The following is a 25888-nucleotide window of genomic DNA, read 5'->3' as shown; positions in this document are numbered from 1 at the left end:
GGGGAATATGAAACACAATCAAAGAGGTTGTATTTTCCTCTGCCTATTGTTAGTGAAGAACTCACACAAATTTTATAACATTAGCAAAGTAGCAAGATATAGCCCTGCTTGTGTGAGTTAACACTCTTCTAAACTAGTAAAGTGGCTCAGCCAGTCTCTGCACTACACACATTCGTATTTATCAAGGGTGCAGAGCGTCAATGTAACCAGGAAATATGAAGCACTTTTAAGGACAAATCCTGCAACTTAATTCTTGTTGGAAATTTTCTTACTTTTCAAAGGAACACAACGTCTTACCCTCTCCCTCTGCAATCAGCCCCTTCTGCTGAGAGGGATTCTGATGTTCCTCTGAATATGACTTTGTTGGCAATCCCAACTGTCCTGACTCATTCCATCCCCACACATACAGGTCTCCCGATGCTAAGGATTAAAAAAAAAAGAAAATATAAGCTCTAATCACGACACATTATTATGATGTACATTGCTAAACCAGACTTGTATTTTTAACTCATGGCAGGTGTGGATTTAGCTTTTATCATAGTGGTGTTTTCGATCCCTGTGGTTTCTCACTCACTGAGACCATAATGCCTCACTCAGTGGGCCATTGATGTATCCTCAACAAAATACTATTAGAAGCTGCAAAAATTGGGTACATGCATGTTGTTGTACTAGAGTACACAGAGCAGGAAGCCCCATGGTTGATCCTTGCTCTGTCCCAAGTTAGCTGATCCCAGTAAAGTCATCAGGTGATCTCAGAAGAAAAAGGAGCCAGTGTTTCTGCTCATGATTATTTACCCTAAAACTACTGCTAGAAAATGCCCATCCCCGGACATGCAAGTAAGAATAAGATTAGGCTCAGTTGTGACGGCTTCCTTAGTTGAATAACCTGCTCTCCTTCAATGTTTAGGCTCACAAAGAAATGGCTATTTGGACAATTTATCAGGTGCATGTGATGCCCCAGTATGAGGCAAAGAGGAGAAACTGGAGGAAAGGTTGCTTTGGCACAGCCAAGTAGATGCAACAGTCGCTCAATCTCAGATCGCCATGCAGTAAAAAATGGAACTAGAATGAAATGCAACAACCACTGTTTCAGTCTGCTCCTATAAATAGGAGAACAGGTGAACCCCCAGTTAAAGCCCACCATCTGAGTAGAAGCAAGATTTAATTTAAACAATTAACAGCAGGGCCTGCCTCCAGGGCATAGAGTTAAGTACACCTTATCAGCAGGCAGTCGTGAGGATATGGATGCAGTTTCCCAATGAAGAAGATAAACTCCACACTATTATTTGCCTCCAGTATAGCAGGAGACCAGTGTTGGGGAGCTGTGTATGAGAGGAGTACCAGGTGTTAGTAAATATATCACAAATACAATGTCGCTGCAGTGATGAATCTTACCACTTGCACTCACAGAATGCCAGCTCCCAGCTGCTACTTCAGCCATTGCCAGCCCGTGTAATGCCTCCACAATGCGTGGCTCTGCTTCATCCTCAACACTACCATGTCCCAACTGACCATGTCTGTAAAAATATCACATTGCTGAAAAACAAGCACTACTTGGATATTTACCACCTCAAGTTATTTACCAAAGTAAAGGTCCCAAGAGGGTTCACAGAGAAGAGAAACAGACAACAAGAGTGGGAGTGGCAGCATAAGAGAAAAGCTTGATATTGAGGATGCTTTTAAAATTGGGCAAGAGGGAACGGTGGGGGTATTTATAGAATAGGGTTAAAACAGATGGGAGTTTGATGGAGGAAGATTTGTACTCAAATGCATCATAGGGTGCTATCAAAAATGTTTTAAAAATCACAACGCCTGTTGGAATGTCAAATTAGTTCCATGTCAACACCCACAAAGCATTTTCCCAAATGAAAGAAATTCCAAAAATGTGCAGGTTAGGTGGATTGGCCGTGCTATAAATTACTCGCTAACCTAACCAAAAGGTTAGGTGGGGTGACTAGGTTACAGGGATAGGGTGGAGTTGTGAGCTTAAGTAGGGAGCTCTTTCCAAGGGCCGGTGAAGACTCGATGGGCCAAATGGCCTCCTTCTGCACTGTAAATTCTAGGATTCTCCCGCCAATATTCTCTTCTCTATCCTGAAGTTGCAACTGGTGCTCACTGCCCTCCAGCGACTCATGCTGTTCAACTAATAACAGCAGGTTACTGTATTTACTTGTGGGATTTTTTTTATAGCCAAGTTTAATGCTGCCAAAATGTGTTCCAAAAGGATCAGTGGATATTATGCAGCAGCTGGAACCTCGGCTGGTACTAATCTTATTGGCCCAAGGGCAGTCATCCCAATGGTAACATCCAGCAGAACTTGTTGCGATTCAACAACTCAGCAAAAGCATGCAATCAAATTAGACCTTCTGGTTTTTATGGCTTTTATTATCCAATGGGCCATCAGAAATGCTCATTGTAGCCACTTTATGTAACATTATCTGCACATTTCAGATGTGAAACGATTGTGGGATGGTTAATTTTAAGCTTGCTCCAGTCAAAGCTATACAGTCCCATTGCTAATCTGAATCAATATATAACTTGTATGCTACTGCTGCTGAGGTTAGGGCATGACCATATTTTCAGAGATCCAGTCAAAATGATTTGGGTCAAATATCAAAAAGTGCATAATGTACAGAAAAACATAATACAATCATATAATATCAAAGATTAAATCTGGAATTATTAGGGACTGAAATAATGATACGAAAGATAAAGCAGAACTGATCTTAAAGACAATAAAAGCACAATTACTGAATTTAAAACTTAATTAGAAAGTTTAATTTCCAAGAAGACAACATGTATTTACATAGCACATTTAATGTAGTTAAACGGCAGAGACAAAAACTGACACCCAGCCTTATAAGGAAAATATTTTTATATTTTGCATCAATTTGTTATGAGCAGCAGTGAGATATGAGAATTTAATCATCTGTTCAAACTGAGGTGAAAAACAATGTTTTAACCCACATGGGTGCCACACCGATCCCTCAGGATTAGATACAAAAGCACATTTGAGTGACAAGTTTCAAACCACAAACCTGACTGCTATTGAATCCTTTAACAAATATATATCTTGAGCCTACAACCCAGAACATGGTTCATTAATGTGCTCGCATATACACAACTACTGAATTAATCTTACCGTCCTGAGCCCCAGGAATGCAGTGTCCAATCAAAACTCAGTAAGAGAGCGTGCTCAGTGCCGAGTGCCAGCTTCCTTGCACGGAGCTGTGGTGACAATGGTTTGTAAAATGGAGGAGCTGTTGTAACATAGCCATCAGGGATCAATGGAAGCGCTGTGAGGGTGAAAACAGAGGGGGTGTTTTACCTCCGCTGGTAATTAAAGGAAAGTAGCTGTGAGTAGAGAAGATCCAAAGTTTGATTCAGGGTCCACGGCGAGTTAACGCATTCATCTGGATTAACAACAAGGTGTTTCCGATGGCCTCTGTGGACCTAGAGAGCAGTAACAGCTCAACTTCCTTCTCCTGGTCACTATCCAACAATCCCATTCTCAACACATGATAAAGCTGTAAATAGATAGGTCCATCAGCAACAGTAAAACAAAGTTAAGTTACTGCATTGGGTAGCCTATTCAAAAATACTTGGGAGACCTGCTACATTTTCCAGCATGATCCAGTTTTACTCTTGCTTCCTAAATTAGGGAGATTGAGGTTAAATTTAGCACCCCTACCATCTTGGCATCGCATCAGAGACTGTCAGGGCCAACGTGCCCTGTCGTTAATGTCAGCCATATATGTTGAGCTGCAAGCCCCAGTCAGGTTCAATTCTCTTTTTGACAAGGAAATTAATATAGATGGTATAACTCAGTCATACACGACTTCCGGGTGCGGCGATGACCAGCTGAGTCGCACGTTTCGGCAGCTCCCGGTGAAACGGACTTTTGGGCTCTTGATAGGAGCCCCAACGGCAATTTTGACGGCTAAAAACACTGTGCGGTAAACCAGAAGGGAATCCCCACTGGATACGGATGAAAAAAGGAGGAGAAAGTGGCCGGATTGCAGTGGATCCTTTAGAACAGCGGCAAGGAAGGCAAGCAAAAACCAAGATGGCGTCGGAAGGTGGCAGTTTAACATGGGGCCCTGAACAACAAGAGTTCTTGAAATGCTGTGTGGAAGAGCTCAAAAAGGAAATGAAGAAAGAGCTGTTGGCCCCGATACTACAGGCGATCGAAGGGCTAAAGGAGGAACAAAAGACCCAGGAGCGGGAGCTTCGGGTCGTGAAGGCAAAGGCAGCCGAGAATGAGGACGACATACAGGGCCTGGTGGTGAAGACGGAGACGCATGAGGCACATCAGAAACGATGTGTGGAAAGGTTGGAGGCACTGGAGAACAACGCAAGGAGGAACAACCTGAGGATTCTTGGTCTTCCTGAAGGTGTGGAGGGAGCGGACGTCGGGGCATATGTGAGCACGATGCTGCACTTGTTAATGGGAGCGGAGGCCCCGGCGGGTCCGTTGGAGGTGGAGGGAGCATACCGAGTGATGGCGCGAGGACCGAGAGCAGGAGAAATTCCCAGAGCCATAGTGGTGAGATTCCTCCGTTTTAAGGATAGAGAAATGGTCCTTAGATGGGCAAAGAAAACTCGGAGCAGTAAATGGGAGAACGCGGTGATCCGCGTTTATCAAGACTGGAGTGCGGAGGTGGCGAGAAGGAGGGCGAGCTTTAATCGGGCCAAGGCGGTGCTTCATAAAAAGAAGATAAAATTTGGAATGCTGCAACTGGCAAGACTGTGGGTCACATATCGAGGGAGGCACCACTACTTTGAGACGGCGGATGAAGCGTGGACTTTTATTGTGGAAGAAAAACTGGAATGAGCGGGTTATTAAAAAGAACGTTTGAACAAAGTGGTGGGGCGAATGTGGGGGGCGAAGAGGGGGGTTAAAAAGGGGGGAAAGAGGAGTTTTATGTACTAATCCTGCGATGTGGTAACTTTTCTCTCTTCCACAGGTGGTGATGGGGGGAGGAGGGGAGGTGGAGGAGATGGGGCGTTGGCCATTGGGGGCGGGGCCAAGGGAGAAGCGCAGGCTTGGTTCCCGCGCTATGATAATCATGGCGGGAATAGAGAAGCAGGAAGGAGGGGGCGTCGCACGGTGCGAGCCGAGGTCACGGGGGGAAGCCGAGGTCACGGGGGGAAGCCGAGGTCGGCCAGAGTTTGCTGACTTCTGGGAGCAACATGGGGGGAGTAATTACGCTAGCGGGGGATCTAGCGGGGGGGGTGGGAGGGGGGAATTACTGGGTTGCTGCTGCTGGGGAGAGGGGGGAGCTGGTATGGGAGGGGATGGGCGGGGGGGGCACCGCCTGGGGGAGATACAGCTGCGTGGGAACCGGGTGAGGAGCTGGAAAAAGGGGATGGCTAATCGACAAGGGTAGGAAGCCCCCCAACCCGGCTGATCACGTGGAACGTGAGAGGGCTGAACGGGCCGATAAAGAGGGCACGGGTACTCGCACACCTTAAGAAACTTAAGGCAGATGTGGTTATGTTACAGGAAACGCACCTGAAACTGATAGACCAGGTTAGGCTACGCAAAGGATGGGTGGGGCAGGTGTTCCATTCGGGGCTAGATGCGAAAAACAGGGGGGGTGGCTATATTAGTGGGGAAGCGGGTAATGTTCGAGGCAAAGACTATAGTGGCGGATAACGGGGGCAGATCCGTGATGGTGAGTGGCAAACTACAGGGGGAGACGGTGGTTTTGGTAAACGTATATGCCCCGAACTGGGATGATGCCAATTTTATGAGGCGGATGCTAGGACGCATTCCGGACCTAGAGATGGGAAAGCTGATAATGGGGGGAGATTTTAATACGGTGTTGGAACCAGGGCTGGATAGGTCGAAGTCCAGGACTGGAAGGAGGCCGGCAGCAGCCAAGGTACTTAAAGATTTTATGGAGCAGATGGGAGGTGTAGACCCGTGGAGATTTAGCAGACCTAGGAGTAAGGAGTTTTCGTTTTTCTCCTATGTCCATAAAGTCTACTCGCGAATAGACTTTTTTGTGCTGGGAAGGGCGTTGATCCCGAAGGTGAGGGGAACGGAGTATACGGCTATAGCCATTTCGGATCACGCTCCACACTGGGTAGACTTGGAGATAGGGGAGGAAACAGGAGGGCGCCCACCCTGGAGAATGGACATGGGACTAATGGCAGATGAGGGGGTGTGTCTAAGGGTGAGGGGGTGCATTGAAAAGTACTTGGAACTCAATGATAATGGGGAGGGCCAGGTGGGAGTGGTCTGGGAGGCGCTGAAGGCAGTGGTTAGAGGGGAGCTGATATCAATAAGGGCACATAAAGGGAAGCAGGAGAGTAAGGAACGGGAGCGGTTGCTGCAAGAACTTTTGAGGGTGGACAGACAATATGCGGAAGCACCGGAGGAGGGACTGGTCATGGAAAGGCAAAGGCTACATGTAGAATTTGACTTGCTGACTACGGGCACTGCAGAGGCACAATGGAGGAAGGCACAGGGTGTACAGTACGAATATGGGGAGAAGGCGAGCAGGTTGCTGGCACACCAATTGAGGAAAAGGGGAGCAGCGAGGGAAATAGGGGGAGTGAGGGATGAGGAAGGAGAGATGGAGCGGGGAGCGGAGAGAGTGAATGGAGTGTTCAAGACATTTTATAAAAAATTATATGAAGCTCAACCCCCGGATGGGAGGGAGAGAATGATGGGCTTCTTGGATCGGCTGGAATTTCCCAAGGTGGAAGAGCAGGAAAGGGTGGGACTGGGAGCACAGATCGAGGTAGAAGAAGTGGTGAAAGGAATTAGGAGCATGCAGGCGGGAAAGGCCCCGGGACCGGACGGATTCCCAGTCGAATTCTATAGAAAATATGTGGACTTGCTCGCCCCGGTACTGACGAGGACCTTTAATGAGGCAAAGGAAAGGGGACAACTGCCCCCGACTATGTCTGAAGCAACGATATCGCTTCTCTTAAAGAAGGAAAAGGACCCGCTACAATGCGGGTCCTATAGACCTATTTCCCTCCTAAATGTAGATGCCAAGATCCTGGCCAAGGTAATGGCAATGAGAATAGAGGAATGTGTCCCGGGGGTGGTCCACGAGGACCAAACTGCGTTTGTGAAGGGGAGACAGCTGAACACGAATATACGGAGGTTGTTAGGGGTAATGATGATGGCCCCACCAGAGGGGGAAACGGAGATAGTAGTGGCGATGGATGCCAAGAAAGCATTTGATAGAGTGGAGTGGGATTATTTGTGGGAGGTGTTGAGGAGATTTGGTTTTGGAGAGGGGTATGTTAGATGGGTGCAGCTGTTGTATAGGGCCCCAGTGGCGAGCGTGGTCACGAATGGACGGGGATCTGCATATTTTCGGCTCCATAGAGGGACAAGGCAGGGATGCCCTCTGTCCCCATTATTGTTTGCACTGGCGATTGAGCCCCTGGCGATAGCGTTGAGGGGTTCCAAGAAGTGGAGGGGAGTACTTAGAGGAGGAGAAGAACACCGGGTATCTTTGTATGCGGACGATTTGCTACTATACGTGGCAGACCCGGCGGAGGGGATGCCAGAAATAATGCGGATACTTGGGGAGTTTGGGGATTTTTCAGGGTATAATTTGAACATGGGGAAAAGTGAGTTGTTTGTGGTGCATCCAGGGGAGCAGAGTAGAGAAATAGAGGACCTACCGTTGAGGAAGGTAACAAGGGACTTTCGTTACCTGGGGATCCAGATAGCCAAGAATTGGGGCACATTGCATAGGTTAAATTTAACGCGGTTGGTGGAACAAATGGAGGAGGATTTCAAGAGATGGGATATGGTATCCCTGTCACTGGCAGGGAGGGTGCAGGCGGTTAAGATGGTGGTCCTCCCGAGATTCCTCTTTGTGTTTCAGTGCCTCCCGGTGGTGATCACGAAGGCTTTTTTTAAAAGGATTGAAAAGAGCATCATGGGTTTTGTGTGGGCCGGGAAGACCCCGAGAGTGAGGAAGGGATTCTTACAGCGTAGCAGGGATAGGGGGGGGGGGCTGGCACTACCGAGCCTAAGTGAGTATTATTGGGCCGCTAATATTTCAATGGTGAGTAAGTGGATGGGAGAGGAGGAGGGAGCGGCGTGGAAGAGATTAGAGAGGGCGTCCTGTAGGGGGACTAGCCTACAGGCTATGGTGACAGCCCCATTGCCGTTCTCACCGAGGAACTACACCACAAGCCCGGTGGTGGTGGCTACACTGAAGATTTGGGGACAGTGGAGACGGTATAGGGGAAAGACTGGAGCCTTGGGGGGGTCCCCGATAAGAAACAACCATAGATTTGCCCCGGGGGGAATGGATGGGGGATATGGAATGTGGCAAAGAGCAGGAATAACGCAACTGAAAGATCTGTTTGTGGATGGGAAGTTCGCGAGTCTGGGAGCGCTGACCGAGAAATATGGGTTGCCCCAAGGGAATGCATTCAGGTATATGCAACTGAGGGCTTTTGCGAGGCAACAGGTGAGGGAATTCCCGCAGCTCCCGACACAAGAGGTGCAGGACAGAGTGTTCTCAAAGACATGGGTGGGGGATGGTAAGGTGTCAGATATATATAGGGAAATGAGGGACGAAGGGGAGACTATGGTAGATGAACTAAAAGGGAAATGGGAAGAGGAGCTGGGGGAGGAGATCGAGGAGGGGCTGTGGGCAGATGCCCTAAGCAGGGTAAACTCGTCGTCCTCGTGTGCCAGGCTAAGCCTGATTCAGTTTAAGGTATTACACAGGGCGCATATGACTGGAGCACGGCTGAGTAAATTTTTTGGGGTGGAGGATAGGTGTGCGAGGTGCTCGAGAAGCCCAGCGAATCATACCCATATGTTTTGGTCATGCCCGGCACTACAGGGGTTTTGGATGGGGGTGACAAAGGTGCTTTCAAAAGTAGTAGGGGTCCGGGTCGAACCAAGCTGGGGGTTGGCTATATTTGGGGTTGCACAAGAGCCGGGAGTGCAGGAGGCGAGAGAGGCCGATGTTTTGGCCTTTGCGTCCCTAGTAGCCCGGCGCAGGATATTGCTAATGTGGAAAGAAGCCAAGCCCCCGGGGGTGGAGACCTGGATAAATGACATGGCGGGGTCTATAAAGCTAGAGCGGATTAAGTTCGTCCTAAGGTGGTCGGCTCAAGGGTTCACCAGGCGGTGGCAACCGTTCGTCGAATACCTCGCAGAAAGATAGACGGAATGGAAAAAAGAAGGAAGCAGCAGCAGCCCAGGATCGGGGGGGGGGGGGGGGGGGGGGGGGGGGAGGAGGAGGAACCAGAAGGACTCTCAGGGTTGTTAATATATACTGTATAATATGTATAGGTCGTTGCTACAGATAATTATATATTGGACTGTTAAATTATATTTTTGGAGAGTGTTACTTGTGACAAGGCAGTTGCCAATTAGGGCTAGTTTTCATTTTTGTTATTTATTATTTATTCATTTTTTGTTTATAAAATAGGTCATTGTTATTTGTGTTGTTATAATATTGTGTAAAGGATGCACAATGTACTGTGTTGGTTGACCAAAAATTTTCAATAAAATATTTATTTTAAAAAAAACTCAGTCATACACCTTGGGCAATGAGAGGGGAGCATTAACTCATCTACGACTGATTTACATCGGGATACAAACACACCACTCAGTGCGTCCTTGACTCAAAAGCTCCCATTCAATTTCCTGTGTTTACTCTCAATAGAAAAGCTAACTCTGCAGTATGAACTGTATAGGGTATTAGACTTGTACAGCAGAATTAAATTCATTGTCATTGTGGAGCATGTTTATACAGCTGCTCCGCCATTAGATTATAAGCAAGTGGGCGTCACGGTAGCACAGTGGTTAGCACTGACGCTTCACAGCTCCAGGGTCCCAGGTTCGATTCCCGGCTTGGGTCACTGTCATTGCAGAGTCTGCACGTTTTCCCCATGTCTGCGTGGGATTCCTCCGGGTGCTCCGGTTTCCTCCCACAAGTCCCAAAAGACGTGTTGTTAGGAAATTTGGACATTCTGAATTCTCCATCTGTGTACCCGAACAAGCGCCGGAATGTGGTGACACAGGGCTTTTCACAATAATTTCATTGCAGTGTTAATGTAAGCCTACTTGTGACAGTAAAGATTATTATTATTAGGAGGATGCCCATTCCTCACTCACAAACAGAATTTAAATGTTCACAGCCTGGCTGCTGTACAGTGCAGCTTACATCTACAGTAGTTGACATACTACACTCTCAGACTGAACTGTTTTTCCTAGTGTCTTGATGTGCACTACACCAATTAATATTAATCCAGTCGGAAAGCATTCACATTGTTTTAATTACAAGCACTCAACAAAAAATTAGCTTGTTCAGTGGGTGTAACAACTGTTGTAGAGCAATGTTATTGACTAGCAGCGCTAAGAGTCACAATCTCATCAACGTCTTACTCAAGACCTGCTCCATCAAATGCATTATTACAAATAACAGGACATAGGTATGTCCCTGCAGTTTTCCAGATGATGCCAGTAACCTTCCCCACACGAAAAGAGAGAAAAAAACAAAATAAACATCTCAGTTACACAGTGTCAGTTTAAAAGGGGAAGCCTCATTCATTGTACAGATACTGGGACAGGTCTGCCTCTTGCTGGTGAGGGAACAATGTCAGATCTTAAGCTTGAGCCGCACACCAAAGTTTCAATGGTAATGAATGGAGACCAAGAGACACAAGGAGCAGCAAGTCTTCTGACGGCCATACTGCAAGTACCAAGTTTATTACTTCAATGAAATAAACTTGAGGTTGTATGAATGTGAACCACCACTATCCAATTCCAATGACCATCATCCCACCACAATCTCTCCACCAGACTAACTAAATGTGTAGAACTCGTATTGTAAAAAAACATCTGGAGACCCACAATGCTTAAGGAAACCTTGGTTAAAGGCAAGAAGCTCTGACTGCAAAGCTCTATTAGCTCAGTTACATTAATTAGAAGCTAAGCTACTCTCACTCAAAAGCTCAACTTTATCTCTGCTGACTGAAGTTGGTCTCAGTTGGTAGGGGTTATGGCAACTGCCTTAAACAATAGGAGGGAAGAAATAAGCATGTTTAGAAAAGGGTCAGGGTACCTGCTGCAAATCTAGTAACTGTCGAGAAGGGTAAAAGTAATGGCGGGACAATTCACATCTCCAATTGACACTGTGTCACATGGGTCGAATGAAGAAGTGACACCTGGGCAAACATAAACAGCAAGGAAACATAGCCCGGTAAGGCAGACAACATTAGGTTATAAGAAGCAAAGGAGAGCTGTGGGATTAGGATCCGGTAAAGATCCTGCATTGCATTTTAATTTATACCTGAACACCGCTCCTCTTCTTCCTTCAACTTCTTCGTCCAAGTCACATCACCAACGGCCTCGCCAGTGTAAAGGTTTTGGATATCCCAGCATTCCACTCTGTCCTGCCATAACATTAGCAAGTATTTCTCAGAGGACAGGATGTCTGTGCAACCTTGGTGGCCTTGGTTACTCGTGCACGCCTGATGCCAAGGGTGACCACCAACAAAACCGAAGAAATAAACAGATCCATCACCTAAAACAAAACTGAAACAAAGTAAATTAGATGGAAAGTGTTGTACAGGGTTCAGTTTGACCTGCAAGAGTAGAATGGAACATAATGATAAACCTGCACATTTTCCCTCTCCTGAAGGTACTGGTCCTGGCATCACTCCAATACTTTGTTCAATCGACCGTATTTCATCTTAATAGAAGAATTGTTCTTTCCAGCACAATTGTGATACTATGTTACAATTTCTTTGAGGCAGGAAATAGCACTATTACAACAAAGTAGACAAGCTATTTCAAGCCTCAGATTGATAAATTATTTTAGTACAGATGTCAAGAGATATGAAGTAAAGACCCTGTCCCTGGAGAAAGTACCACAGTATAGTTGGGAGGGTGTGGGCCCTGGAGTCCTCAACATTGATTCTAGACCTGATAAAGTCTCATGGAATCAGATCAAACACGAGCACAAAACCTGCTGATTACCACCTACCACACTCCCTCAGCCAGAGCAGTATTCTCCCATGGTGAACTCCACTGAAGAAGCATTAAATGTAGCAAGGACAAAGAATGTGCTCTGGGAGACTTCAATGTCCATCACCAAACGTGGCTCAGTAGCACAACTTACCGAGTCCTGAAGGACGTAACTGCCAGGCCGGTTTGTGGCAGGTGGCAAGAATACCAACATGAGTTAGGAATCTACTTGGCTGAATCCTCACCAATCGATCTGCCGCAAACGTGCCTGCCCATGAAACTATGAATTAGGAGAAGTAGACCATTCGGCCCCTCAAGCTTGCTCCGTCATCCAATAAAATCATGACTGGTCTGTTTGTGTTTCCAGTTCCACATTCTCATCTGTCCCCGATAACCTTCGATTTCCTCGCCTAACAAGAATCTACCACTGCTGAAAAAAATATTCAGTGACCCCACCATCTTCTGAGGCAGAGTCGCACAACCCTCAGAGAAATAAATTCTCCTCATCTCTCTTAAAAGAGTGCTACCTAATTTTAAAACAGTGCTCCTTAGTTCTGGACTCACCCCAAGAGGAAACATCCTTTCCACGTCTACCTTGTCAATAGCATTCAGGATCTTACACACTTCAATCAAGTCACCCCCTCACTCTTCTAAATTCTGTGGAAACCAGCCCAGTTGTCTAACCTTTCCTCACAAGACAACCCACTCGCTCCAGGTATCAATCTAGTAATAATCCTCTGAACTGCCTCAAACGCATTTACATGGGCAGCACGGTAGCACAAGTGGATAGCACTGTGGCTTCACAGCGCCAGGGTCCCAGGTTCAATTCCCCACTGGGTCACTGTCTGTGCGGAGTTTGCACATTCTCCCCGTGTCTGCATGGGTTTCCTCCGGTTTCCTCCCACAGTCCAAAGACGTACAGGTTAGGTGGATTGGCCATGTTAAATTGCCCTTAGTGTCCAAAAAGGCCAGGAGGGGTTACTGGGTTACGGGGATAAGGTGGAAGTGAGGGCTTAAGTGGGTCAGTGCAGACTCGATGGGCCGAATGGTCTCCTTCTGCACTGTATGTTCTATCCTTCCTTAAACAATATGACTACAACTGAACAGTATTCGAGATGCGGTCTCACCAATGCCCTGCAGAACTGAAGCATCACATTAATTACTTTTATGTTCAATTCTTTTAGTAATGAAGAATAGCATTCCATTGGCCTTCTTGATTACATGCTGCACCTGCACACTAATCTTTGTGACACATGCACAAGAACACCTGAATCCCTCTGCACCTCAAACACAGTCATTCTGCATTTAAATAACTTCATTTTCCCACTTATACTCCATCTGTCAGGTTTTTTCCCACTCACTCAAACTATCTATAACAGACTGCAAACTCTGTTTGTTTTCTATTATAAGGTCCGGAAAGGAGTCCACACCGAGCTGAACATAAGACATAGGAGCAGAATTAGGCCATTCGGTTTTGGGTATTCCAAATATTAAAAAAATCAAATGGATGACACTCTCCCTCATGTTGTGTAGCATTACTACCTTACTAACTAGGACAGTCATAAAAATGTGTTTTATGCTAAATAATGATTGTGAATCCATCAGTTGAAAGCATGAATTGAACTTTTTTTAAAAATACAGATCAAAAGTGACTTAACTTACAGCCAAGTTGGTTGCCTAATTTACATTATTGTACATTCCAACTCCCATTGAAATGGAGACAACATGTCTGCAGAAACCTGTGAAAGACCTCTGGGCAATGTGTGGGACTCATCTCCTGTATCACTAACAGGGCATCTATGGCATCACCTTAGGTGTTCAATTGTTGGGAGTCAGACCATTAAAGAGAAATTGCTTGGACAATGGGTCCCTGGTTTAAGATCGCTTTCCAGGTATTAGCTAATCAAATTTCACTTGAAACGTATGTTCATGTTTGAATTATGGCAGTGGAGAGGGCAGTCATGTGACAAGCCAACCCTATTTATGTATTTTAAACACATGCGTTGTCTGCAGAACTGGACAAGCAGCTGAGAGAACTCCTTGCCTCTCTCTCTCCACACAACTTGCAGCTTTCGGCCCTGGCTGCTACTGTTGACTCTCTGTTCATGTGCAGCAGGCAAAGAAAGATCTGGGGCTGGATTCTCTGGTCGCCAACGCTGATATCGCGTTCGGCGAACAGCCTGAGAATCCGAGTTGCTGACCAAATTGGGGGCGGCGCCGCTTTCACGATGCTCCGTCACCTCCAAAGCAGCATACTCTAGGAGTACGCCCCACCACGTATCGACGGTGTCATGTGAGAGTACCTTTAAGAAATGGGTGTTTATAAATGGGGTGTATATAAATATCTGTAGTGAGAGTACCTTTAAGAAATGGGTGTTTATTACTGCAGTGATGTCAGAGACTGGGTGGAGTTGGACTGTCTTGCAGTTTTTTACTTTCGTTTTAGGCTGTTTGCTGCAGGGTGTGTTTTAGTTTCGTTTTCAGAGCTGGAATCTTCAGTCACAGCCAGAAGGTGTATGAGTCTCTCTCTGTAATACAAAGACTGTAAATCGATCCTTTGGTGATTTAAAACTAATAACTGTTCTCAATAGTGAATTTAAACCTGATCTTTGTGTTTTAAAGGTTTTTTTAAAAGTCTTATGGATGCTAAAAGGAAAGCTTCAAGGATTACTTAGTGTTGTATTCTTTGGGGGTTGTATTTGAATTGATGGTTGCTAAGATGTTCACTGTATGTTTTAAAAAGGTTAACTTGAGTTAATAGAATAAACATTGTTTTGCTTTAAAAAATACTTTTCCATTTCTGCTGTCCCACACCTGTAGAGTGGGCCGTGTGCTCCCCATACCACAATCTATTAAAAGATGTGGGTCAGGTGAACTCCATGATACACTTTGGGGTTCTCTAAACCCTGGCCCATAACAACAGCCTCAGGACATTGCCTGAGGCCCGCCCCCGACCAGCCGAGTTCCCGACGGCGTGGGTCGCACCTGTCGGAAACTCGGCATGGCGGCTGCGGACTCAGTCAAGCGCCGCCAGTCGGAGGGCGGATCCACGGGCAGGTAGGGACATTATTCGAGGCTGGTGCCGCTTTTGGGGGGGGGGGCGCGAGCCGGCCGAATTGGGGGGGTGGGGGGGTGCTACTTCACGGGCTGGGTCACTGGCAATTCCCCAGGACATATTGGCAGCTGGAGCCAGGTGCTCTACGCTGCTGTCCTGCTAACCCCCAGCAAAACGGGAATCGGTGGCCGCTTTGCATCAGTTTTTCTTGCATAAAACACCAGCGTTACCAGGCCGGCATGGGGACATAGCCCCAGAATCGGAGAATCCAGCCCCTCAACTCCCTAGCTGTGACTCCAAAAGACCAGCTGCAATTTTAAACCACCATGATGCTGAAAGCAAAAAACCACCAGAATCAGTCTGAAGCCAGCAGAATTACAAAAGTAACTGTACCTTTTTTAGGGACCCTTAATTTGGCCAATCTATCCTTCCCGACTGTAATTTGTATGTGAGCAAAAGTCAGTGCATTTTGTATTCTACTTGGTACGTCTGACATAGAGGGGAAATATACCGTAAATGGTAAAACTCTTAGGAATATAGAAAGTCAGAGAGATCTGGGCGTGCAGGTCCACACATCTTTGAAGGTGGCAACGCAAGTGGACAAGGTAGTCAAGAAAGCATACGGAATGCTTGCCTTCATTGCAAGGGGCATCGAGTATAAAAAGAGGCAAGTCATGCTACAGTTGTATAGAACCTTAGTAAGGCCGCACTTGAAATATTGCGCACAATTCTGGTCGCCACACTACCAGAAATTGTGGAGGCTTTGGATAGGGTGCAGAGGAGGGTTACCAGGATATAGCCTGGTCTGGAGGGTGTTAGCTATGTGGAGAGGCTGAATAGACTGTTTTCATTAGAAAGACGGCGGTTGAGGGGTGACCTGGTAGAGGTCTCCAAGATTATGAGGGGCATGGATAGAGTGGTTGGGCAGACACTCTTTCCCAGGGTAGAGGGGTCAGTTACCATGGGGCATAGGTTTAAGGTCCGTGGGGCAAAGTTTAGAGGAGGTGTGCGAGGCAGGTTTTTTACGCAGAGTGCATGGAACGTGTTGCCAGAGGAAGTTTAAAAAAAAACAATTTAGAGTACCCAATTCATTTTTTCCAATTAAGGGGCAATTTAGCGTGGCCAATCCACCTACCCTGCACATCTTTGGGTTGTGGGGTGAAACCCACGCAAACACAGGGAGAATGTGCAAACTCCACATGGACAGTGACCCAGAGCCGGGATCGAACCTGGGACCTCGGCACCGTGAGGCAACAGGGCTAACCCACTGCGCCACCGTGCTGCCCTTTGCCAGAGGAAGTTGTGGAAGCAGATACATTAATGAAACGAAAATAGCTTATTGTCACAAGTAGGCTTCAAATGAAGTTATTGTGAAAAGCACCTAGTCGCCACATTCCGGCACCTGTTCGGGGAGGCTGGTACGGGAATTGAACCGTGCTGCTGGCTTGTTTTAAAAGCCAGCTCTTTGGCCCTGTGCTAAACTGCGTTCAAAAAGGCACCTTGACAAATACATAGATAGGATGGGTACAGAGGGATACGGCACAAGGACGTGCTGAGCGTTTTGGCAAAGGTTGGTATCATGACTGGTGCAGGCTTGGAGGGGCGGTTCCTGTGCTGTATTGTTCTTTTTACTTAGATTGGTTTAAATATAATAAAACTGACCTGTTTCTTTGTTAAAGAAAGACAAACAGTCTGACTGTTGTTAAATAGTTAAGTACTCATTGAATTGGCAAGTACAGGGAATCCTTTTCAAAAGAAATAAGCCCCTGACACCCTGCCCCTCTTTGACACCCCGTCTCTGACCCCACTCCCTCTCTGACACCCTGCCCTCTCTCTCAGACATCATGCCCCCTCTCTCTCTGATCCAACCCCCTCTCTGACACCATGCCCCCTCTCTCTTTGACACACCGCCCTCTCTCTCAGACATCCTGTCCCTTCTCTCTCTGACACCCTGCCCTCTCTCTGACCCCACCATCTCTCTCAGATATCCTGTCCCTTCTCTCTCTGACACTCCGCCCTCTCTCAGACACCCCATCTCCTCTCTCTGACACCCCGTACCCTCTCTCTGACACTCACCCCCTCTCTCAGGCACCCCGCCCCCTCTCTCTGACCCCACCCTCTGAGACACCCCGTCCCCTCTCTCAGACACACCGCCCTCTGACACCCTGCCCGCTTTCTGACACCATGCCCCCTCTCTCTCTGACACACCGCCCTCTCTCTAACCCCACCCTCTCTCTGACACCATGTCCCCTCTCTCTCTGACACCCCACCCTCTCTCTCAGACACCCTGTCCTTTCTCTCTCTGATGCCCTACCCTCTCTCTGACACCTGCCCCCTCTCTCAGACACCATGCCCCCTCTCTCTCTGAACCCACCCTCTCTCAGACACACCGCCCCCTCTCTCAGACACCATGCACCCTCTCTCTGAACCCATCCTCTCTCAGACACCCCGTCCCCTCTCTCGGACACACCGCCCTCTCTGACCCCACCCTCTCTCTCAGACACCATGTCCCCTCTCTCTCTGACACCATGTCCCCTCTCTCTCTGGCAACCCACACTCTATGTGACACCCCACCCCCTCTCTCTGACTCCCCGCCCACTCTTTCTGACACCCCGCCCTCTCTCTGGCACCCCATCCCCTCTCTCTGACACCCCACCCCCTTTCTCTGACACCCCGCCCCCACTTTCCGACACCCCGCCCCCTCTCTGTGACACCCCACCCTCTCTGACACCCGCCCCCTCTTTCTGACACCCCACCCTCTCTCTGACACCCCGCCCCCTCTTTCTGACACCCCGCCCCTCTCTCTGACACCCCACCCCCTCTGACACCCTGCCCCCTCTCTCTGACACCCCGCCCCCTCTTTCTGACACCCTGTCCCCTCTCTCTGACACCCCGCCCCCTCTCTCTGACACCTCACCCTCTCTGACACCCCGCCCCCTCTCTCTGACACCCCGCCCCCTCTTTCTGACACCCCGCCCTCTCTCTGACACCCGCCCCCTCTCTGACACCCGCCCCCTCTCTGACACCACACCCTCTGACACGCTGCCCCCTCTCTGACACCCCACTCACCCTCTCTGACACCCCACTCCGACACCCCGCCTCTCTCTCTCTGATGCCCCCTCTCGGACACCCCACTCACCCTCTCTGACACCCCGTCCCCTCTCTGACACCCCACTCCGACACCCCGCCCCCCCCTTTTTTTTAAAGAATATTTTATTGAAAATTTTTGGCCAATCATCACAGTACATTGTGTATCCTTTACACAGTAATATAACAATATAAGTAACAATGGCCAGTTTTATAAACAAGAAATAAATAATATATAAACAAAAACAAAACTAAATGGCAACTGCCTTGTCCCAGATAAATATTCTCCAAAAATATGTTTTAACAGTCCAATATATAATTATCTATAACAACAACCTATACATATTATACTTATATATTACCATCCCTGAGAATCCCTCTGGTTCCTCCTCCCCCCCCCCCCCCCCCCCCGGGTTGCTGCTGCTGTCTTCTTCTTTTCCATTCCCTCTATCTTTCTGTGAGGTATTCGACGAACAGTTGCCACCGCCTGGTGAACCCTTGAGATCCCCTTAGGACGAACTTAATCCGTTCCAGCTTTATAAACCCTGCCATGACATTTATCCAGGTCTCCACACCCGGGGGCTTGGCTTCCTTCCACATCAACAGTATCCTGCGCCGGGCTACTAGGGACGCAAAGGCCAAAACATCAGCCTCTCTCGCCTCCTGCACTCCCGGCTCTTCTGCAACCCCAAATATAGCCAACCCCCAGCTTGGTTCGACCTGGACCCCCACTACCTTCGAAAGCACCTTTGTCACCCCCACCCAAAACCCCTGTAGTGCCGGACATGACCAGAACATGTGGGTGTGATTCGCTGGGCTTTTCGAGCATCTCGCACACCTATCCTCTACTCCAAAAAATTTGCTAAGCCGTGTTCCAGTCATATGCGCCCTGTGTAACACCTTAAATTGTATCAGGCTTAACCTGGCACACGAGGACGATGAGTTTACCCTACTTAGGGCATCAGCCTACAGCCCCTCCTCAATCTCCTCCCCCAGCTCTTCTTCCCATTTCCCTTTCAGCTCATCTACCATATTCTCCCCCTCGTCTCTCATCTCCCTATATATGTCTGACACCTTACCGTCCCCCACCCATGTCTTTGAGATCACTCTGTCCTGCACCTTCTGCGTCGGGAGCTGCGGGAATTCCCTCACCTGTTGCCTCGTAAAAGCCCTCAGTTGCATATACCGGAATGCATTCCCTTGGGGCAACCCATATTTTTCGGTCAGCGCTCCCAGACTTGCAAACGTCCCATCTACAAACAGATCTCTCAATTGTGTTACTCCTGCTCTTTGCCATGTTCCAAATCCCCCATCCATTCTCCCCGGAGCAAACCTATGATTATTTCTTATCGGGGACCACACCGAGGCCCCCGTCTTTCCCCTATGCCGTCTCCATTGCCCCCAAATTTTCAGAGTAGCCACCACCACCGGGCTTGTGGTGCATTTCTTCAGTGAGAACGGCAACGGCGCCGTCACCATGGCTTGTAGGCAAGTCCCCCTACAGGACGCCTTCTCCAATCTCTTCCACGCCGCTCCCTCCTCTTCTCCCATCCACTTACATACCATTGAGATGTTGGCAGCCCAGTAGTACTCACTCAGGCTCGGTAGCGCCAGCCCCCCCCCTATCTCTACTACGCTGCAAAAATCCCTTCCTCACTCTCGGGGTCTTCCCGGCCCACACAAAACTCATGATACTCTTCTCAATCCTTTTGAAAAAAGCCTTCATGATCACCACCGGGAGGCACTGAAACACAAAGAGGAATCTCGGGAGGACCACCATTTTAACCGCTTGTACCCTCCCTGCCAGTGACAGGGATACCATGTCCCATCTCTTGAAGTCCTCCTCCATCTGTTCCACCAACCGCGTTAAGTTTAACCTATGCAATGTACCCCAATTCTTGGCTATCTGGATCCCCAAGTAGCAAATGTCCCTTGTTACCTTCCTCAGCGGTAAGTCCTCTATTTCTCTGCTCTGCTCCCCGGGATGCACCACAAACAGCTCACTTTTCCCCATGTTCAGCTTATATCCTGAAAATTCTCCAAACTCCCGAAGTGTCCGCATTATCTCTGGCATCCCCTCCGCCGGGTCCGCCACATACACCAATAAATCGTCCGCGTAAAGAGATACCCGGTGTTCCTCTCCTCCCCTGAGTACTCCCCTCCACATCCTAGAACCCCTCAATGCTATTGCCAGGGGCTCAATCGCCAGTGCAAACAATAATGGGGACAGAGGACATCCCTGCCTCGTCCCTCTATGGAGCCGAAAATACGCAGACCCCCGTCCATTCGTGACCACGCTCGCCATCGGGGCCCTATACAGCAGCTGTACCCATCGAATATACTCATCTCCAAAGCCAAATCTCCTCAACATCTCCCACAAATAATCCCGCTCGACTCTATCAAATGTTTTCTTGGCATCCATCGCCACCACTATCTCCGCTTCACCCTCTGGTGGGGGCATCATCATTACCCCTAGCAGCCTCCGTATATTCGTATTCAGCTGTCTCCCCTTCACAAACCCAGTTTGGTCCTCATGGACGACCCCCGGGACACAATCCTCTATCCTCATTGCCATTACCTTGGCCAGAATCTTAGCGTCTACATTTAGGAGGGAAATAGGTCTATAGGACCCGCATTGCAGCGGGTCTTTTTCCTTCTTTAGGAGAAGCGATATCGTTGCCTCAGACATAGTCGGGGGCAGTTGTCCCCTTTCCTTCGCCTCATTAAAGGTTCTCATCAGTAGCGGGGCAAGCAAGTCCACATATTTCCTATAAAATTCGACTGGAAATCCATCCGGTCCCGGAGCCTTCGCCGCCTGCATACTCCTAATTCCTTTCACTACATCCTCTATCTCGATCTGTGCTCCCAGTTCCACCCTCTCCTGCTCCTCCACCCTAGGAAATTCCAGCCGGTCCAGGAAGCACATCATTCTCTCCTTCCCATCCGGGGGCTGAGCTTCGTATAATCTTTTATAGAATGCCTTGAACATTCCATTCACTCTCTCCGCTCCCCGCTCTATCTCTCCTTCCTCATCCCTCACTCCCCCAATTTCCCTCGCTGCTCCCCTTTTCCTCAATTGATGGGCCAGCAACCTGCTCGCCTTCTCCCCATACTCATACTGTACACGCTATGCCTTCCTCCACTGTGCTTCTGCAGTACCCTTTGTCAGCAAGTCAAATTCCATGTGTAACCTTTGCCTTTCCCTGTACAGTCCCTCCTCCGGTGCCTCCGCATATTGCCTGTCCACCCTCAGAAGTTCTTGCAGCAACCGCTCCCGTTCCCTACTCTCCTGCTTTCCTTTATGTGCCCTTATTGATATCAGCTCCCCTCTAACCACTGCCTTCAGCACCTCCCAGACCACTCCCACCTGGACCTCCCCGTTATCATTGAGTTCCAAGTATTTTTCAATGCACCCCCTCACCCTTAGACACACCCCTTCATCTGCCATTAGTCCCATGTCCATTCTCCAGGGTGGACGCCCTTCTGTTTCCTCCCCTATCTCCAACTCTACCCAATGTGGAGCGTGATCCGAAATGGCTATAGCCGTATACTCCGTCCCCCTCACCTTCGGGATCAACGCCCTTCCCAAAACAAAAAAGTCTATTCGCGAATAAACTTTGTGGACATAGGAGAAAAACGAAAACTCCTTACTCCTAGGTCTGCTAAATCTCCACGGGTCTACTCCTCCCATCTGCTACATAAAATCTTTAAGCACCTTGGCTGCAGCCGGCCTCCTTCCAGTCCTGGACCTCGACCTGTCCAGCCCTGGCTCCAGCACCGTATTAAAACCTCCCCCCATTACCAGCTTTCCCACCTCTAGGTCCGGGATGCGTCCTAGCATGCGCCTCATAAAATTGGCATCATCCCAGTTCGGGGCATATACGTTTACCAAGACCACCACCTCCCCCTGTAATTTGCCACTCACCATCACGTATCTGCCCCCGCTATCCGCCACTATGGTCTTTGCCTCAAACATAGCCCGCTTCACCACTAGTATAGCCACCCCCCTGTTTTTCGCATCTAGCCCCGAATGAAACACCTGCCCCACCCATCCTTTGCGTAGTCTAACCTGGTCTATAAGTTTCAAGTGCGTCTCTTGTAACATAACCACGTCTGCCTTAAGTTTCTTAAGGTGTGCGAGTACTCGTGCCCTCTTTATCGGCCCGTTCAGCCCTCTCACATTCCACGTGATCAACCGGGTTGTGGGGCTTTTTACCCCCCCCTTGTCGATTAGCCATCCCCTTTTTCCAGCTCCTCACCCGGTTCCCACGCAGTTGTGTCCCCCCCAGGCGGTGCCCCCCCCTCCCACCCCACCCCGGCTCCCCCCTCTCCCCAGCAGCAGCAACCCAGTAACCCCCCCCCTCCCACCCCCCCCCCCCCCCCCGCTAGATCCCCCACTAGCGTAGTTACACCCCCCATGTTGCTCCCAGAAGTCAGCAAACTCTGGCCGACCTCGGCTTCCCCCCGTGACTTCGGCTCGCACCGTGCGACGCCCCTCCTTCCTGCTTCCCTATTCCCGCCATGATTATCATAGCGCGGGAACAAAGCCCGCGCTTCCCTTTTGGCCCCACCCCCCATGGCCAACGCCCCATCTCCTCCACCTCCCTCCACCACCACCTGTGGAAGAGAGAAAAGTTACCGCATCGCAGGATTAATAACATAAAACTCATCGTTCCCCCCCTTTTTCCCCCCCTCTTCGCCCCACCACTTTGTTTCAAGCGTTCTTTTTTAATAACCCGCTTATTCCAGATTTTCTTCCACAATAAAAGTCCACGCCTCATCCGCCGTCTCAAAGTAGTGGTGCCTCCCTTGATATGTGACCCACAGTCTTGCCGGTTGCAGCATTCCAAATTTTATCTTCTTTTTGTGAAGCACCGCCTTGGCCCGATTAAAGCTCGCCCTCCTTCTCGCCACCTCCGCACTCCAGTCTTGATATACGCAGATCACCGCGTTCTCCCACCTACTGCTCCGAGTTTTCTTTGCCCATCTAAGGACCATCTCTCTGTCCTTAAAACGGAGGAATCTCACCACTATGGCTCTAGGAATTTCTCCTGCTCTCGGTCCTCGCGCCATCACTCGGTATGCTCCCTCCACCCCCAGGGCCTCCGCTCCCATTAACGAGTGCAGCATCGTGCTCACATATGCCCCGACGTCTGCTCCTTCAGGAAGACCAAGACTCCTTAAATTATTCCTCCTCCCGTTATTCTCCAGCACCTCCAGTCTTTCCACACATCGTTTATGGTGTGCCTCATGCATTTCCGTCTTTACCACCAGGCCCTGTATATCGTCCTCGTTCTCGGCAGCCTTTGCCTTCACGACCCGAAGCTCCCGCTCCTGGGCCTTTTGCTCATCCTTTAGCCCTTCGATCGCCTGTAATATCGGGGCCAACAGCTCCTTCTTCATTTCCTTTTTAAGTTCTTCCACGCAACATTTCAAAAACTCTTGTTGTTCAGGGCCCCATGTTAAACTGCCACCTTCCGTCGCCATCTTGGTTCTTGCTTGCCTTCCTTGCCGCTGCTCCAAAGGATCCACTGCAATCTGGCCACTTCCCTCTCCTTTTTCCATCCGTTTCCAGGGGGGATACCCTTCTGGTTTACCGCACAGTGCTTCTAGCCGTTAAAATTGCCGTTGGGGCTCTTATTAAGAGCCCAAAAGTCCGTTCCACCGGGAGCTGCCGAAACGTGCGACTTAGCTGGTCATCGCCGCACCCGGAAGTCCCTCCCTGCCCCCTCTCTGACACCCCGCCCTCTCTCTCTGACACCCCGCCCCCTCTCTCTGACACCCGCCCCCTCTCTCTGACACCCGCCCCCTCTCTCTGACACCCCGCCCCCTCTCTGACACCCCACCTCCTCTGACACCCCGCCCCCTCTCTGACACCCCGCCTTCTGACACCGCACCCTCTCTCTGACACCCCACTCTGACACCCCACCCTCTCTCTCTGACACCCCGCCCCCGACACCCCACCCTCTCTGACACCCCGCCCTCTCTCTCTGACACCCCGCCCTCTCTCTGACACCCCGCCCTCTCTCTGACACCCCGCCCTCTCTCTCTGACACCCCGCCCCCGACACCCCGCCCTCTCTCTGACACCCCGCCCTCTCTGACACCCCGCCCTCTGACACCCCGCCCTCTCTCTGACACCCCGCCCTCTCTCTGACACCCCGCCCTCTCTCTGACACCCCGCCCCCGACACCCCGCCCTCTCTCTCTGACACCCCGCCCCTGACACCCCGCCCTCTCTCTCTGACACCCCGCCCCCGACACCCCGCCCTCGACACCCCGCCCTCTCTCTGACACCCCGCCCCCGACCTCTCTCTCTGACACCCCGCCCTCTCTCTCTGACACCCCGCCCTCTCTGACACCCCGCCCTCTCTCTGACACCCCGCCCTCTCTCTGACACCCCGCCCTCTCTCTCTGACACCCCGCCCTCTCTCTGACACCCCGCCCCCGACACCCCGCCCTCTCTCTCTGACACCCCGCCCCCGACACCCCGCCCTCTCTCTGACACCCCGCCCCCGACACCCCGCCCTCTCTCTCTGACACCCCGCCCCCGACACCCCGCCCTCTCTCTGACACCCCGCCCTCTCTCTCTGACACCCCGCCCTCTCTCTCTGACACCCCGCCCTCTCTCTGACACCCCGCCCTCTCTCTCTGACACCCCGCCCCCGACACCCCGCCCTCTCTCTGACACCCCGCCCTCTCTCTCTGACACCCCGCCCCCGACACCCCGCCCTCTGACACCCCGCCCTCTCTCTGACACCCCGCCCTCTCTCTGACACCCCGCCCCCTCTCTGACACCCCGCCCTCTCTCTGACACCCCGCCCTCTCTCTCTGACACCCCGCCCCCGACACCCCGCCCCCGACACCCCGCCCTCTCTCTCTGACACCCCGCCCCCGTCACCCCGCCCTCTCTCTCTGACACCCCGTCCCCGACACCCCGCCCTCTCTCTCTGACACCCCGCCCCCGACACCCCGCCCTCTCTCTCTGACACCCCGCCCTCTCTCTCTGACACCCCGCCCTCTCTCTGACACCCCGCCCCCGACACCCCGCCCTCTCTCTCTGACACCCCGCCCTCTCTCTGACACCCCGCCCTCTCTCTCTGACACCCCGTCCCCGACACCCCGCCCCCGACACCCCGCCCTCTCTCTCTGACACCCCGCCCCCGACACCCCGCCCTCTCTCTCTGACACCCCGCCCTCTCTCTCTGACACCCCGCCCTCTCTCTGACACCCCGCCCTCTCTCTCTGACACCCCGCCCTCTCTCTCTGACACCCCGCCCTCTCTCTCTGACACCCCGCCCTCTCTCTGACACCCCGCCCCCGACACCCCGCCCACTGTATAACCGGCAGACACAAACCTGTCAGGTAGGCGGTGTGACTCCAGGCGGGGCTGATCTGAGGGGGACGTTGGGCCGGACGGTGCCCCCCGCGGCCGGCGGCTGCCCTCGCGCTGCCCGAGGCCGGCCTCTCCACCTCGCCTTGCCGCGGGCTCTGAGCGGGGACAGTCACCGCGCGGGGCTCCGAGACCGTCCCGTCCGCTTCGTGCTCCCTCCGGTTAACAATCTGCCCGAAGCGATTAAACCCGAAGCCAAACCAGCGGCCGGGCGCCGCCATCGCCGAAGCCGCCAAATTCAAACCCACTCTCGCGCACAGGCTCAAGAACCGCCACCTGGGGACCTCACACCCAGCAAGCACTGCGCGACATTCCGACCTCACCCCCAGCAAGCACCGCGCTACAACCCGGCCTCGCTCCCAGAATCCCTTGCGCCACACCCCA

The 25888-nt window shown here is 50.6% G+C and overlaps 1 protein-coding gene across 1 annotated transcript in view; it reads right to left on the bottom strand.

Moving 5' to 3' along the window:
• Positions 1-25785, bottom strand: part of LOC140404330 (RCC1 domain-containing protein 1-like) — a 33165-nt gene extending 7380 nt beyond the window's left edge. Inside the window, exons 1-5 of the mRNA XM_072492710.1 lie at positions 25470-25785; positions 11295-11528; positions 3143-3296; positions 1396-1517; positions 298-420 (exon numbers count right to left, since the gene is read on the bottom strand). Coding sequence (XP_072348811.1) covers positions 298-420; positions 1396-1517; positions 3143-3296; positions 11295-11528; positions 25470-25725 — 889 coding nt within the window. The 5' untranslated portion in view covers positions 25726-25785. The remainder of the gene's footprint in view (positions 1-297; positions 421-1395; positions 1518-3142; positions 3297-11294; positions 11529-25469) is intronic.
• Between the last annotated feature and the right edge of the window lie 103 nt (positions 25786-25888).

This window comes from Scyliorhinus torazame, chromosome 30, assembly GCF_047496885.1.
Source record: "Scyliorhinus torazame isolate Kashiwa2021f chromosome 30, sScyTor2.1, whole genome shotgun sequence".
Lineage (NCBI taxonomy): Eukaryota > Metazoa > Chordata > Chondrichthyes > Carcharhiniformes > Scyliorhinidae > Scyliorhinus > Scyliorhinus torazame.
This window is presented reverse-complemented; position numbering and strand designations above follow the sequence as displayed.